The sequence below is a fragment of the Chiloscyllium plagiosum genome, chromosome 24 (genome assembly GCF_004010195.1).
Source record: "Chiloscyllium plagiosum isolate BGI_BamShark_2017 chromosome 24, ASM401019v2, whole genome shotgun sequence".
Taxonomy (NCBI): Eukaryota; Metazoa; Chordata; class Chondrichthyes; order Orectolobiformes; family Hemiscylliidae; genus Chiloscyllium; species Chiloscyllium plagiosum.
The window spans coordinates 4629255-4645476 of record NC_057733.1 but is presented as its reverse complement, the minus strand read 5'-3'; the positions used below and the strand labels follow the sequence as shown (position 1 = coordinate 4645476).

The window sequence follows — 16222 nt, the reverse complement described above, 5'->3', positions numbered from 1 at the left end:
CCAAAGTTATTTGCATTGCAATCTGTCTGACAACCCATACAACATGCAATATTACCTCTAGAGATTCAGGCATCCATTAAATCAGAAGGAATTTGAATGCATTTTTCTATACCTCTTCTAAGACCTAATGAACAAACAAAAAATGACTATTACTTATAACAATTTTAAACTTGACTAATCTGCTAATCAGCACTGATAAACATGAAAGCCCATCTCTTCACTCCTCTCAAAGCAACACTTGCGTAGTTCCGATGAGTGCCAGCAGAAATTCAATATTTCACCCAAACTCCCAATCCCCAGGTTAATACCAGTAACAAAAGGTGCCCAAACTCCACTGACCAGGACAGTCCAGATTCACTACCCATTAACTTTGTAGCTTCAGTCTGGGTCATTCAACAATGAGCAAAAGGTATTTACTTTTTAATGAATTAGCACTCCCTAATCCAAGGGTTCAAGGTTGACTGCAATTAGAGATTACATAATGCTTTGTGGGACTTATTACTACGTCAAGCATCAGAAGCAGTTTATAAACATGAGATTTAGATTATATCTCATTTGACAGAAGTGTATGAGATTAGATTAGATAAGGTACACAGAGATAATGCTCCCAATCAGCTGAAGGCATAAGGACTCACTAGCAGGAAGATACTGGGGACAAGAATATTTTTTTTAACTCAATTGAACATTTTAACTGGATAGGCACTCAAAAGGAGAAAAAAGGGCTCAAGGTAGAGTAGAGAAGTATAGACTAGCTTTAAAAAAATGCTTTTCCTCAGGATGCAAGAGTCTCTGGCCATTACTGCCCATCCGTAGTACTCATGAGAAGGTGCCACTCCACTATTCTGTCTGAACTATTATACAAGCTGGCAGGGACTTGATTTCAGCCTGGAAAGAGTCCATTCAGTCAATGGCTCTACAACTATACACGTTGCCATTTAGCTATATCCCACCAATACATCAAGGATAAAATTTAAACAAGACTAATTGATGCCAATGACAAACATACCATTAAAAAAATCCCAAGTAAGAAAGCTGAGAAATTGTCAGTGAGAAGTATGACCAACAACACTGTGATCACAAGGTAAGGAATATAATTCTTCACACAGCTTCATTGCAACTTCCTAACAGTAGCATGTTTTGTTATATAGGCATACTGCTCCCAACTTACAGGAAATTTGTAATTATTCCCAAAATATTAGTATTTTACTATTTGCAGACATAATGGCACAGCCGTCATTGCACAGCTGCCATAACGTCTCACACGTACCTCTCGATTACGATCAGCTTCTTGCTCTTTGCCATAGCGTGAGATGCTTTCCCTTTCTTCATCCTCCTCATCCCGGTCATCATTCCCACTGTGGTTTTTACAGTATAGCCTACCAAATAAATTTAACTTTAAGAACTCTCATAATTGGATTCCAGTTTTTAAAATGCAAATTCATCTAAAAAATAACAGCATAAAACAAAACCTGAGCCAGGGAATCTTGAATTTTGCTGATAACAGGCTGGGCCCATACCCATTGGTGTTGAGAAGAATGGGAGGTGATGTTTTTGCATGATACAAGATCCTGCAGGGACTTGATAGGGTTGATGCTGAAAGGATGCATCCCTTGTGGGAGCAACTAGAACAAGGGGACTTAGTTTAAAACCAGGTCACCCATTTAGTATGGACGGGCCTGAGAGTCCTCAGAGCAGTGGAATGAGGGTCATTGAAAAGTTTGTGTTGTAAGTGTCACTTGATGACACTGGATATGTCAACAGCCAATCACCTTGAAGGTTGATATTTTGATGATGATTTGCTAACTGTCCAGGTTGAATTGGTCTTGCATTTGTGGACAGAACAATTTACCAGATTTTCAGGTAGATGCCAGAGGTATAATTGTATTGGAACAGCCTAGCTTGGTAAGAACACAAGATCTAGAAGGAGTAGACAATACTTCCGGCCAGGTTTGTTTTACAACTTAATACAAGTCACGGTTGATTCAATTTTCTGCCTACTCCAGCTAAGTTTTAAACATATGCGAAATTGGGAGCATTCAAATCCTCTGGCATAGAGAATTCAAAAGATTCATAACCCTTTAAATGAAATAACTTCTCATTTCAGTCCTAAATGACTGCGCTGTTATACGGAGACTAATGTCTGCCTTGTTCGAAACCCATTCTCTTGTTTATTACTCATCAAGGTTGTACCTCACCAAATGCTGAGTTTTGGTTGCTTGGCTTTATGAAAGCAAAATCATGTTCAATCAATTTATTGGAATTCTTTGAAGAGTTGACCATTTTGGCAGGAAGAATATAAAAGAAGCACGTTTTCTAAATGGTTATCACCATGCACCTTAAACCTGGTACTCTTACTACCCTACATCGGTACTGAAGAGAGTGAATGTTAAAGATGATGGATGGGGTGCTAATCAAGCAGGCTGCCTTGTTATGGATATGGCAAAATTTCCAGAGTGTTGAAAGCACAGTACCCTTCTGGAAAAGTGGTGAGTATTCCCCTTAACCTACATTGTGGATGGTGGATTGGCTTTGGGGATTCAAGTGGTGAGTTACTCTCAGCAGAGTTCTGTCCTGCTCTTGTAGCGACAGTATTTGTAAGAAATGGTGCAGTTCAATACCTGGTTGTTGAAAGGTCCCAGAACATTGAGGGGGAGAGAGAATGGAGGATTCAGATGGCAATACCATTGAACATCTTCCTTGGGAGATAATCACTGCTGGGTATATTTGACTGCTTCCATAAATGTGGAGCGATTACAGGATTAAAGTGAACTCATCACTTTCTGAAACTTGACAATACTAGTCAAGCCAATGCAAAGGACAAGTACATGAGTTGTCTACCTCAGCTAATTCTGAAGAAATGAGAACTCAAAAACCCAACATTGTTGGACTCCGTGCAAATGAGAAGTGTTGTCTGCAGTGGGGGATAAAAAAAGTTTGATGATGGAACATCAAAATCCACCTCATTAACTGAGTATCTCGAACCCTTAAGGCCTAGTTACATGACTGAAATTTCTGGTTTGTTTGTTGAATCACCTTTCACTGTACAAATCTGTCTACTATTTGTCAGTCTGCTTGTAACACCTGATGGGTAAGCTGTTCCAGGCTTGTCTGAATGCCTGTCTGTAATTGCAATACGTCTCAAAGATCTGATGCCTGCAAACAAACCTGTGTCTAATTTGAAAAATGAGCTAATGTCCAGTTTACAACTACGAAGCCATCAATTCAAAGCTGCTTCAAAAGCTATTTTTATGCTCAGCCAACTGAATAAAAATGGACACTGACTTACTGAACGCTACTTCACATAGTCTGAGTCTGATATCTTTGATCTTGATTCCTAACTTCCTTCCTTTCTCTTCTTTCTTGAATATATGCACAAACAGCTGTACGTCAGGAACCAACCCCCCGGATTTTGACTGCAGCAATAAACCCTTTATCCGAACCCAAAAGGATGATTAAACTGGATGCTGTAAACTGCGTCGGGGGAAACACAAAAAACTGCCCATTTTTCGTTTATTAAAAATACAGAATATAGAAATAATTATTTAGAACAAAGAAAATTATTCAATTCATCTCTTCTTGTCAGTGACATTGGTATTATATAGAATGAATCAAATTAGCTGAAGGCTAGCACTCAAGATGGTGGGGACCTCAGGAGGAGGCCAAGATGAAACTTGCATGAAGCTCAACAAAAGGAAGAAAGTATACACTCTGGAAAAGATCAGAGTAGGGAAATCAGGAGGACAAATAACCATTAGAACAGGATACCTGTAGATCCCTCGGTCAAGATTCTCAATAAATTTGGCTCGATCTTCAACAGCACAGTGGTAATGGTAAGTCTTGATGCAAGCCTTTATTTCACACCCAATGGTTGCGCCTATTTGACTGCACAATGTACATTTCTGAAATTATGTAAACAAATTATTCAGACTTCAGAAAATTTAACATTGTACTGATGAGCACTCAGGTAAACAGGACAGAATTCTAGAATTTCCTCCATTTCTATCACAGCACCAAACATTCCAATAATCATTCCACTTCAAAGAGCCCATCATCAATAGCACCACCCTAGTAAATATTTCATGAATACTGAATTGCTGGCATGAATTGTACAGCTATTGAATAATCTAATAAACTGTTTAATTCTTAAGTACATTGAAAGCAAAACATTTTGATTACACACTTGAAATGGGAAATTTTGTACGGCTATGAAAAAAGTGCTTGGCAGTCAGATTAATAGCAGTTTTCACAAGCCAGCACAACACACATCTATTATTCATATAGATTCCTTCTGTGCTGCAATCATTTTATATTCATGTCCATTATTACAATGTAAGCAGTAATAAGCTTCAAATCCACTCAAAATAAGTAAAAGCTGTCCTTAATTTGGTCAATGAAATATAAATTACAGGGTGCATTATGGAGTAAACAGTTAACATTTTGATTTGATAGAAATTACATTTGAAATGGTGGCTGAACAGGAACAAAAGCATCATTCAGAACAGTAAGTTATAATACAATTTTACAAATTAAATTAGGATACAAACCATTCTTTTTCCCCTCTTGATTTCTTGAATGACTGTTTTAATATCAAAATCACCAAAATCTTTTCTAGATGAATTTGTGAGTTGGACAGTACCAGAAGAAAACAGCTGTAAATAAAAACAATGCTTATTAAAATTTTGGTAGCTATACAAACTAAGAATAAGCCATTCAGCCTTTGCGGACACACCGCCATTTAATAAGAGGTCATGGTTGATATGATTGTATGCTCAAATCCACATCCTGCCTACTCCTGATAACTTCTCACTCCCCTACCTTGGCCTTAAAATTATTCAAAGACTGGGCTTTCACCACCTTTTCAGGAAACTTCTGAAGACTCACAACGTGTTCAGATAAAATTTCCCACCTTACTATTTCAAATGGATGACTTTTTTAAAAAAACTGTTTGAGATTCTCCCAAAAGATTAACCATTCTCTCCACTGACAAGAGACCTTACGATTTAAACAAAAACATTTATTGCTGGAAAAACTCAGGTCTGGCAGCAGAGACAATGCAGTTAACATTTTGGGTCCAGTGACCCTTCTGGTCTCCACAGATGCTGCTAGACCAGCTGAATTTTTCCAGCAATTTTTGTTTTAGTTTCTGGGGTTTCCAGTATATGCAAATCTTTGGTTTTCTCCTCCCCCTCAGGATCTTTTGTTTCAATTAAGTTACCTCAATCCTCTAAACTTCAGCAGAAACAAATCTAACTTGTCCTAGTATCCAATACTGCACATCATAAAGCTATGCTTAACTAAACCAGTGTGGTAAATGGGAATAGACAGATCTTACAGATTAGGTGAAAGTGGGTATTGCAGATGCTGGAGATTATAGTCACGATTAGTGTGGTGCTGGAAAAGCACAGCAGGTCAGGCAGCATGTGAGGAGCAGGAAAATCGATGTTTCAGACAAAAGCCCTTCATCAGATCTTATAGATTCCAGATGAAGGGCTGCCTGACTGCTGTGCTTTTCCAGCAACACACTCTGGACTCTGATCTCCAGCATCTGCAGTCCTCACTTTCATATAGATTTTATAGATTGTTGCAGTGTTTTTAAACTAGGCTTGAGAGTGGCCAAAGACAAAGTTCTGAGCAGTTTTGAGACAAAGATGTAAGTGCACATTATAGTGTAATACAGTAAGGTCTAACTGCAACACTCCAATTAAACACCTGCAGTCAGATTCTGGCGTCACTGGCTGACAGAGTTGCTTTCCTTTAAAGTCTGCACAAATCACTATTTAAAAACAATTGATTTCCAAAATATCAATGTCAGATATTCATGAAACTTTAGAAATTTCTCATGCTTGATTCACAATTCTCAGTTTTCACCAAGGCTAAATGACAATATTCCTGGGTCTGCTCCCAGCCTCATTGCTAGCAGAGCTGTTTTGGGCTGAGATTCTCCCCACCACTCCCTTTTCTTTTTGTTGGTACTTTTCCTCAGTCTCGTGGAGGACAGCGAGCAGGTCAGGCAGCATCCGAGGAGCAGGAGAATCGACATTTTGGGCAAAAGCCCTTCATCAGGAATCAAGGGTTTTTGACTGAAACATCAATTCTCCTGCTCCTTGGATGCTGTCTGACTTGCTGTGCTTTTCCAGTATCACACTTTTGACTCTGATCTCCAGCATCTGCAGTCCTCACTTTCTACTACCCAACTTCCAGCAGTTAATCAGAAAGCAACTGTTGACGCTGCAGCTCAACATTGCAAGATTATTCTGACTGGTCTTGCTGTAACCATGCAGCAATCTCAGGATCCCTGCTTCCACAACATTTGTCCTTGCTACTCTCGCAATCACAGATTGCTTCTCCAGAATGGAGGCAGATAAACTGTGACTGGAGAAGTGAGCATGGGAGAGACAACATCACTGTTTGGGTTCGTAGTTCTGTCTTGCCTGTGCTTGCAGCTCCTCCAATTAAATGCCTACAGTTGGCTTTTGTTGCCACTGGCTTTCCTTTAAAGGCCTACATAAAAACAGCAGATTTCCAAGATGTCAGTGTCAGATATTCACCAAACATTATAAATTTCTCAACTTTGGTTCACAATTCTCAAGTAGCTTTCACTAATGACATGAATCAAAGTGATCATAAAACAGCAGATATGTAGATGCAAATCAAACCAAGGGATTGCAGATCAGAGAGAAATCCTATCCAAAAATATCAATAAGGATGTTTTATCATTATTAATGAAATTGGAGAAGATTGGAAATGTAGCCAGACATTTAAATTCTTGTACATTTTCCACATTCATTGAGGTGCTGTAGCTTGACACCAACATTGATTTAACCATCAGTGTAACACTGCAACACTGAACCAATTGGGAATTTCACCGAAGGCACAAATATCACGGCAGTCAGTTTTTTTTTAAAGAAATTAACTTGTGGGATGTAGGTGTCATCAACCAGGCAAGGTCCTAGAAGGTATTAGTGAACCAGATGGATTTTTATGATCAAAACAGAAATTGCTGGAGTAACTTCAAGCCTGGTACCATCTATGGAAAGAAGGCAGAGTTAACGTTTCAGGTCAAATGACCCTTTGTCAGAACATTTTACGACAAATTTTATATACATAAATGATTTGGAGAAAGATATAGGTGGTCTGATTAGCAAGTTTGCAGATGACACAAAGATTGGTGGAGTAGCAGATAGTGAAGCGGAGTGTTAAGAGAATGCAGCAAAATATTGACAGATTGGAGAGTTGGGAGGAGAAATGGCAGACAGAGTTCAATCCAGGCAAATGAGAGGCGATGCATTTTGGAAAATCCAATTCATGAACAAACTATTCCAGTAAATGGAAAAGCCCTGGGAAAACTGACGTACAGAGAGATCTGGGTGTTCAGGTCCATTGTACCTTGAAGGTGGCAACACAGGTCGCTTGAGTAGTCAAGAAGGCATACAGCATGTATTCAATACCCCATCGATGAAGGAAGGCAAGAGTTGGCAGGTCATGTTACAGTTGTATAGAACTTTGGTTAAGCCACATTTAGAATATTGCATACAGTTCTGGTCACCACATTGCCAAAGACAACATAGATGCTTTGGAGAGGGTGCAGATGAGGTTCACCAGGATGTTGAATAGTATTGAGGGCTAGCTATGAATAAAGGTTGAGTAGATTCGGAAAGACGGAGGTTGAGGGGGGGGAACCTGACTGAGGTCTATAAGATCATTAGAGTGGTACCTGGGGGCGAAATTTGCTAATGTTCTTCCGGTGGGTTTAACCTAATTCAGCAGGGGGATGGGAATCTAAATTATAGTTCAAGTATAGAGGAGGTTGAGAGTAGGGAGGTCCGAAATAAGGTTTCAGGGTTGCAAGGCGGCACTGGCAAGCAAAAAGTTGATTTGAGTGTGTCTATTTCAACACCAGGAGCATCCAGAATAAGGTGGGTGAACTTGCAGCATGGGTTGTTACCGGGGACATCAATGTTGTGGCTATTTCAGAGACATGGGTAAAGCAGGGACAGGAATGGTAGTTGTAGGTTCCGGGATTTAGATGTTTCAGTAAGAACAGAGAACATGGAAAAAGAGGGGGAGGTTGTGGCATTGTTAGTCAAGGTCAGAATTCCAACTGCAGAAAGGACATTTGAGGACTTGTCTACTGAGGTAGTATGGGCTGAGGCTAGAAACAGGAAAGGAAAGGTCACCCTGTTTGGAGCTTCCTCTAGGTCTCTGAATAGTTCCAGAGATGGAGAGAAAGGATGCCAAAGCTCATTCTGGATAGGAGCGAGAGTGACAGGGTAGTTGTTATGGGGGACTTCAACTTCCCAAATATTGACTGGAAATACTATAGTTCAAGTACTTTAGAGGGGTCAGTTTTTGTCCAATGTGTGCAGGAGGGTTTTCTGACACAGTATGTAGACAGGCCAACAAGGGGCAAGGCCACATTAGATTTAATTATGGGTAATGAACCCAGCTAGGTGTTAGATTTGGAGGTAGGTGAGCACTTTGTGATAGTGACCACAATTCAGTTATGTTTACTTTAGCAATGGAAAGGGATAGGTATACACACCAGAGAGTAAGAGCTACAACTAGGGGAAAGGCAATTATGATGAGATTAGACAAGATTTAGGATGCTTAAGATGGGGAAGGCAACTGCAGGGGATGAGCACAATAGAAATGTGGAGCTTATTCAAAGAATACCTGTGTGTCCTTGATAAGTATATACCTGTTAGACAGGGAGGAAATTGTCGAGAGAGGGAGCCGAGGAAGGAGGCAGCTTATGTTAGGATGAGATGTGATGGCTCAGTTAGGGTGATTGAGAGTTAAAAGATAGCCAGGAAAGACCTAAAGAGAGCCAAAACTAGCAAGGATGGGACATGAGTTGTTGTTGTTGTTGACAGATAGGATCAGGGAAAACCTAAAGCTTTCTATGTGTATATAAGGGATAAAATAATGACTAGGCTAAGATTTGGGCCAATCAAGGATAGTAGTGGGAAGTTGTGCGTGGAGCCAGAGGAGATGGGGGAAGCGCTAAGTGTATATTTTGTGTTAGTATCCACACTGGAAAAAGAATGTTGTTGTGGAGAATACTAAGAAACAGGCTACTAGACTCGACGAGATTGAAGTTCACAAGGAGGTGGTATTAGAAATTCTGGAAAGTGTGAAAATAGATAAATCTCCTAGGCCAGATGGAATTTATCCTAGGATTCTCTGGGAAGTCAGGGAGGGGATTGCTGAGCCTTTCGCTTTGATCTTTGTCATCGTTATCTACAGAATAGTACCAGAAGACTGGAGGATAGCAAATGTTGTCCCCTTGTTCAAGAATGAGACTAGAGAGAACCCTGGTAATTCTACAACAGTGAGCCTTACTTCAGATGTGGGTTAAGTGTTGGAAAAGATTATAAGAGAAAGGATTTATAATCACCTCGATAGGAATAAGTTGCTGTGGTTCTGTTCGCCGAGCTGGAAGTTTTTGTTGCAAACGTTTCGTCCCCTGTCTAGGTGACATCCTCAGTGCTTGGGAGCCTCCTGTGAAGCGCTTCTGTGGTGTTTCCTCCGGCATTTATAGTGGCCTGTCCCTGCCACTTCCGGTTGTCAGTTTCAGCTGTCCGCTGTAGTGGCCGGTATATTGGGTCCAGGTCGATGTGTTTGTTAATGGAGTTTGTGGATGAGTGCCATGCTTCTAGGAATCCTTCGTTCTGGTGAGTTGTTGTCCAAGTGTGGCTGTTGGTTTGTGTGCTGTTATAAGTCCTAGTGGTCGCAGTAGTCTGGCTGTCAGTTCAGAGATGTTCTTGATGTATGGTAGTGTGGCTAGTCCTTTGGGTTGCGGCATGTCCTCGTTCCGTTGTCTTTCCCTTAGGCATCTGTTGATGAAATTGTGAGGATATCCGTTTTTGGCGAATCGTTTGCAACAAAAACTTCCAGCTCGGCGAACAGAACCACAGCAATGAGCACCCGAGCTACAAATCTTCTCACAAACTAGGAATAAGTTGATTAGGGATAATCAGCATGGTTTCGTGAAGGGTAGGTCGTGCCTCACAAACCATATTGAGTTCTTTGAGAAGGTGACCAAACAGGTAGATAAAGATAAAGCCGTTGATATGGTGTATATGGATTTCAGTAAGGCATTTGATAAAATTCCCCATGGTAGACCACTGCAGAAAACACGGAGGCATGGGATTGAAGGTAATTTTGCAGCTTGCATCAGAAATTGGCTAGCTGAAAGACAGAGGGTAGTGGTTGATGGGAAATGTTTATCCTGGAGTTCAGTTACTAGTGGTGTACCACAAGGATCTGTTTTGGGGCCACTGCTGTGTGTCATTTTTATAAATGACCTGGATGAGGGCATAGAAAAATGGGTTAGTAAATTTGCACATGACACTAAGATTGGCACAGTTGTGGATAGTGACAAAGGATGTTGTAGGTTACAGAGGGACATAGATAAGCTGCAGAACTGGGCTGAGAGGTGGCAAACAGAGTTTAATGCAGAAAAGTGAGAGGTGATTTACTTTGGAAGGAGTAACAGGAATGGCAAGATTCTGTGTCATGTAGATGAGCAGAGCAATCTTGGTGTCATGTATATGGACCTCTCAAAGTTGACACCCAGGTTGATAGGGCTGTTAATAAGGCATATGGTGTGTTAGCTTTTATTAGTAGATAGACAGGCAGATCTGTCAGCTTGAAATCAATAGTGGGAAAACTAATGGAAGTCATACATGGAATTAAAAAAAAGACAAGTTAATACTAGTCAACATGGCTTCTCTCCACCTTGGTGGCTCCCTGTCTTCAGTCCTGATAAAGGGCTTTTGCCAGAAATGTTGATTTTCCTACTCCTCGGATGCTGCCTGACCTGCTGTGCTTTTCCAGCACCCCTCTAATCTAGACTCTGATTTCCAGCATCTGCAGTCCTCACTTTTGCCTAGCCAACATGGCTTTATCAAGGGCTGGTCACATTTGACAAATTTGACTGGAGTTCTTTGATGAGGTGACAGGGCATTTGGTGCCAAGAGAATCCTGAAAAAGTCAGAACAAAACCTGAATTTCACACATTGGTTTTGAAGTTTGTTTTTGGTCAGAAGGGCTCTGGTTACAAAAGTTACAGTAAGGAGATCTGATTGCTCTCTGGTTATTCTATTATTGAAAGTTGAGGGAATAGAATCTTCTTTATCAGAATTAAATGAATATTCCTCAGTCTACTGGAAACTATTTGCATTGACAAGTGCCTTCAGAAACCAAGCTGGACTCAATCCGTGCACCTGTGATACTGCACATCGTGGAAACAGTGAGAGTGAACTATCTGGTTATGTACAACCCAATAAAAATCGAAAGAAATGCGGGTGCTGTAATCAGAAACAAACAAAATTTGCTGGAAAAGCTCACCAGGACAGGCAGCATCTGTGGAGAAAAATCAGAATTAATCAGAACTCTGCTTAAATATATAATTTTATTTTTGACTTATACTGTAACTGCCTGTCTGAGAAGTGGATTAAGTCAATAGACATTAAAATTAGATTACCTTGTTGCTTAACTTTGCTCTGCTAAAATTACTGTACTACTGATAAATTTTTAATTCTTTCTTTTAGCTATAAACTTGGTCTCTGGCGTCAGTTATTCAGAAAGTCTGGTTAGGAACTCCTGGGGCTTTGAGTGCTTTAATTTTACTGTGTTGTAAATGCAGGGAGAGGGAGGCTGATTTTATTTGGCTGTCTGACATCTCATTGTAACAATGTTTAATAATTTTTGAGCACCAATAGGTCAAGAGCACTCTTATCTTTGATCTTTCCTTCCTAGTGTTCAATACTTTAGAGTTATTACGAAGGACACATTTAACTTGCCACTTTACCCCACCTAGCATCTGCAGCAGACAGGATGGGTGGAGTGGCCTCTTACTCTGCTACACATGCTCTATGATGGTATATTCTACTGATTCAGAAATGTCAGATGGTGCTAGAAACTAGGTTCAATTGCAGCACTGGAATCTACTCTGACTGTCCTCAGCAATTTAGCTTGGTGTAATTTCTTTTGGAATTGATCACAAACTCTTGCATTTTCCATAATGCGCAAAGAAACATTGCTCTACTCAATTCACACATAACATGATTTACACAAAACCTAATGATAGGAATCCTGTGATATACAGCTAATTTGAAAAGGACTTACTAGAACTTTGAAGTCTGGAGACGAAGACTAGCCCAAAATATATTACACCTCATACAATATCTTAGCAGTGCCTATCTCCAAAGTGACTCCAACACATTCAATCACCTTACCATGCATTTGTAATGTGCGGCAACCTTTTTAGCATTTGACGTGTGGAGTTTTCCTCTAGTTTCATTTTCTTCATCTCCAGCATGACAAAACCCACACTTTGGCCCTGTAATTGTGGGACTACTGCAGTGAGGAGACCGTTCTCTCTACAAAGGAAAACACATTCAAAGCAAGAACAAAGAGAATTACAAAGATAATGCAATTTGGGGTTTCAAATGACTTAATAACCATGAATTTATCAATATGTTTAATTATCTTCCCTGTGTCTGCAAGGGCAGGGAATGGGGCAGAAGATGAGAGGTAGGATGGTGGGGGAAGGTACAAGAGAGCGAGACACACTACGATGCTGAGCAGAGAACAAAGGAGAATGTGAAGATAAATTAGGTTTATCTCAGCCTTTGAACAGATAACTAAGCTCAGTAATGAGAAGATTGAAACAGTCCTACCTCAGTGCTGCCTCATCTGAACTCAGTGCAGAGTGTAAAGTGAGCGTTTGATAAAGAAGGGAGCTTGGTAAGAAGGCGCTCTTTTTCTACCTTTTCCAACTTCCAGTAATTGACTCTTGTTTTGTACAAGTGAAGAAGCCAGTAAAAGGTTGCTATTTAAGTCATTCTAACTGCAATAAACAGTTTCTAAAGTTACTCAGCCAAGAGGAATGTACATCCAATAGTATGGGGAATGCTGTGGATGGGCCATGGAGCTCTGGGTATTGGAATTCTACAAACAGACAGAATCACTGTTGTGCATCCATGAGGTTGAATACGACATAGATAGTACATTCAAGAGGTGGTCACATCTTAGGTTGAGACTGTAAAAGCACAGAAGTATTGTCAACCTCCATTCTTCCTAAGACAGTAGTACAGGCATAGCAGCAGTCCTCAGAGTCCATCTTTTGTGCAAAATGGTTTTTCATTTTGGTTACTAGTAAAGATGGTAGTACAGTCATAGCCAAGTTTGAGACACCAAGGGCAATCCAGCTGCCCAGAAGGTAAAGAAGAGTGGAAAAGCAACATTGAGACAAGATTCCACATTTAGGGGATCAGATGAACATTTCTGCTTCATTCAACATGTTGCCTCTGAGGCAAAGATAAAGGATATAATGGAAGAGCGACAAGTATGAAAAGGGACAAGTTTCTGAAAGATTTTGCGGGAGTTAGGACAGTAATAAACAGAAACTCAAAACTATTCCCAGCACCACGTGCTACTGAGAATAGAATATGAAGTTTGATCGATTGGACATATGTCTGGAGAATGATATCAAAGGAATGGGAATCAGATTTCTGAAGCATCAGAACTAGTTTTGGGTCAGGTGGAATCTGCTTCAAGCTGGACCTGTTACACCTTAACAGGACTGTAGACAATATAGAGAGGATTTACAAGAACAGATTCAGTGGTGAGGAGTTGAGTTCTGAAGGTAGATTGAATGTACTGAGACTGCTTTTCTTTGAGGAAAGGCAGCCAAGGGAAGATTTTTCTTTTAATTCATCCATGAGATGTGGGCATCACTGGCTGCGCCAACACTTATTACAATCCCTAATTCTCCTAGAGAAGCCAACGGTGAGTTGCTTCCTTGAAACACTAATTTATTCATTCTTGTTAAAAGCACAATGCTATGAGGGAGGAATTTCAAAGATTCGCCCAGATGACACTGGAGGTACAGCAACATATTTTAAAGTCAGGATGGTGATTGACTTGGAAGAGATCTTGAAGGTGATGGTGTTTCCATGTATCTGCTATCCTTGCTCTTCTATATGGAAATGGACATGGTTTTGAAAGGTGCTGACTTGGATTTGGGAGCAATTCCACATTTTACCAATGGTACATAATTTGGAGGAGTTACAAACAGTAAGGATGCAACAGGACATGAGGGAGCAGAATGGCAGAATTCTTCTGAACAGAATTATTTGTCTACACAAAATCGACTGTAGCAGTTCAAGACGGCAGCTTACCATTAATTCTCAAGGGCAACTAGGGATGGACATTTCCTTACATTCCATGAATGAAAAAATAAAGCAGAGAAGTACAAAATGATCAATTTTGGCATAAGGGACAGGGCAAGACATATGGACATAATGGCCCAGTTCTGAAGCGTATGTGGAGTCAGAGGTCTTAGGTAGCGGGTGGGGGAGGAGAGAAGAGGTTTACGTCACACTCTAAACGTTTGCTACAAATTCTGTGTCTTACAATCTTGTTCTCAACAACCACCTGTGGAAGGAGCAGCGCTCAGAAAGTCAGTGCTTCCAAAAAAACCTGTTGGGACTATAACCTGGTATGTGATTTTTAACTCAAGAAATTCCACCACCAGCTTTCCACCAAAAAGTGTGTAGGTTCTTAACTCAATTCAGAGGAGATTTATAATAATAGGTCCAACAATGATAACCTTCAGCGATGTGGACAGAATGGAGAAGCTGGAATTGTTCTCCCTGGAACAAGAGATTGAAGTGAGATGTGAGGTGCACAAGATTGAGTTTTAGACAAGACAAAGAAAAATTGTTCACATGAGCTGAGTGTACAGGAGTAGGGATTCAGAATTGAGGATTGGGCAAGAGATATAGGGAATGAAGAGGTGGAACCTTCTTTACACAGTAAGGATTCTGAAAATTGAGACAATGGATGACCTGAAAGGAAACTGGACAATTTTCGATAATTGTAAGGAAGAGAAAATAGGGAGGGAAAACAAAACAATGTTTCCGTTATCAATTCATTACTCACATAGGAACTGCAACTGGTTTCATCTTTCCCTTGAGAGGATGTGGACATAGCATCATCCGACTCATCTTTCGAGTTTGGAGCTCTCCGTTTTTCTCTGTGTACTCTCTGAGCGCCTTTGCGAGGACCTGGGGAACACTCACTTAGGTTTCCTTGGAGCCCATCTGTCGGCAGCACCACCAAAAAACTGTAATTAGCTCAGCCACTAATGGTGCGAATTAGCAGCTATTCATTCTCCCAGGCTGATCTTAATCCAATCCTCTGTCTGCTCAACCGTTTTCCCGTGCTTGCTCTCTCTGGGCTCCATCTCCACCTATCATTTAATCCTCCTCCTCCTCCTCCTCCACCCACCAACCCTATCCCTTCTTTAGGGGATATATCAACATTTTCCTAGCTACAAATCAGTTCTAATGAAGGGTCCATGGACCAGCAATGTTAATTCTGCTTTCTTTCCACAGATGCTGCCAGATCTGCTGAGTTTTTCCAGTAAATTCTGATTTTTAGCGATTAGTCCTGCTTTTTAAAAAACAACTAAGTCTTTAAACTTTTAAAATGTATGAAAGTTTCAACAAACACCATGGCTTATTTGATATACTTGTAGCCTTATCCTTTTACATCGGTCTGTTCCATGCTAGTGATGTTACTTATATGCTCTATAACGAAAACTGATGTAAATTTTTCAATTCAGCTAACTCCATATTTTCCACAACATGAGAATGCTGCAGAAACTCAGCTGCCTTCAGCATTTTGCGTTTGTTTTGGATTCCCAGCACCCACCGTCTTTGCTTTGCTTATGCCCTTATTTTCCATGACTAAGTCTCCAGACTCACTTTCTATTGGACCAGTACTCACTTTGTTGACTTTTTTTTAAACAAAAGTTTCATTAAATCTCTACAATGCAGAAAGTAGTCATTTTGGCCCATCAAGGCTGCACTGAGCCTCCAAAAGAGCATCCCACCAAATCCCTGTAATCCCACATTTACTGTGGCTAACTCAACTATCCCATATATCCCTTGATACTAAGGGACAATTTACCAATAGACAATAGGTGCAGGAGTAGGCCATTCTGCCCTTCGAGCCTGCACCACCATTCAATATGATCATGGCTGATCATTCCTAATCAGTATCCTGTTCCTGCCTTATCTCCATAACCCTTGATTCCACTATCCTTGAGAGCTCTATCCAACTCTTTCTTAAATGAATCCAGAGACTGGGCCTCCACTGCCCTCTGGGCAGAGCATTCCACACAGTCACCACTCTCTGGGTGAAGACG

General features: G+C 40.5%; 1 protein-coding gene across 6 annotated transcripts in view; it reads right to left on the bottom strand.

Moving 5' to 3' along the window:
- Positions 1–16222, bottom strand: part of phf6 (PHD finger protein 6) — a 69569-nt gene that overhangs the window by 2798 nt on the left and 50549 nt on the right. For 5 of the 6 annotated variants that reach the window (XM_043714340.1, XM_043714339.1, XM_043714343.1 and 2 more), the window contains 6 exons: positions 14953–15113; positions 12243–12386; positions 4545–4649; positions 3766–3899; positions 1268–1376; positions 113–124 (listed from right to left, as the gene is read on the bottom strand). In XM_043714340.1, coding sequence (XP_043570275.1) covers positions 113–124; positions 1268–1376; positions 3766–3899; positions 4545–4649; positions 12243–12386; positions 14953–15113 — 665 coding nt within the window. The remainder of the gene's footprint in view (positions 1–112; positions 125–1267; positions 1377–3765; positions 3900–4544; positions 4650–12242; positions 12387–14952; positions 15114–16222) is intronic. The other variant, XM_043714344.1, reaches the window with a different exon arrangement.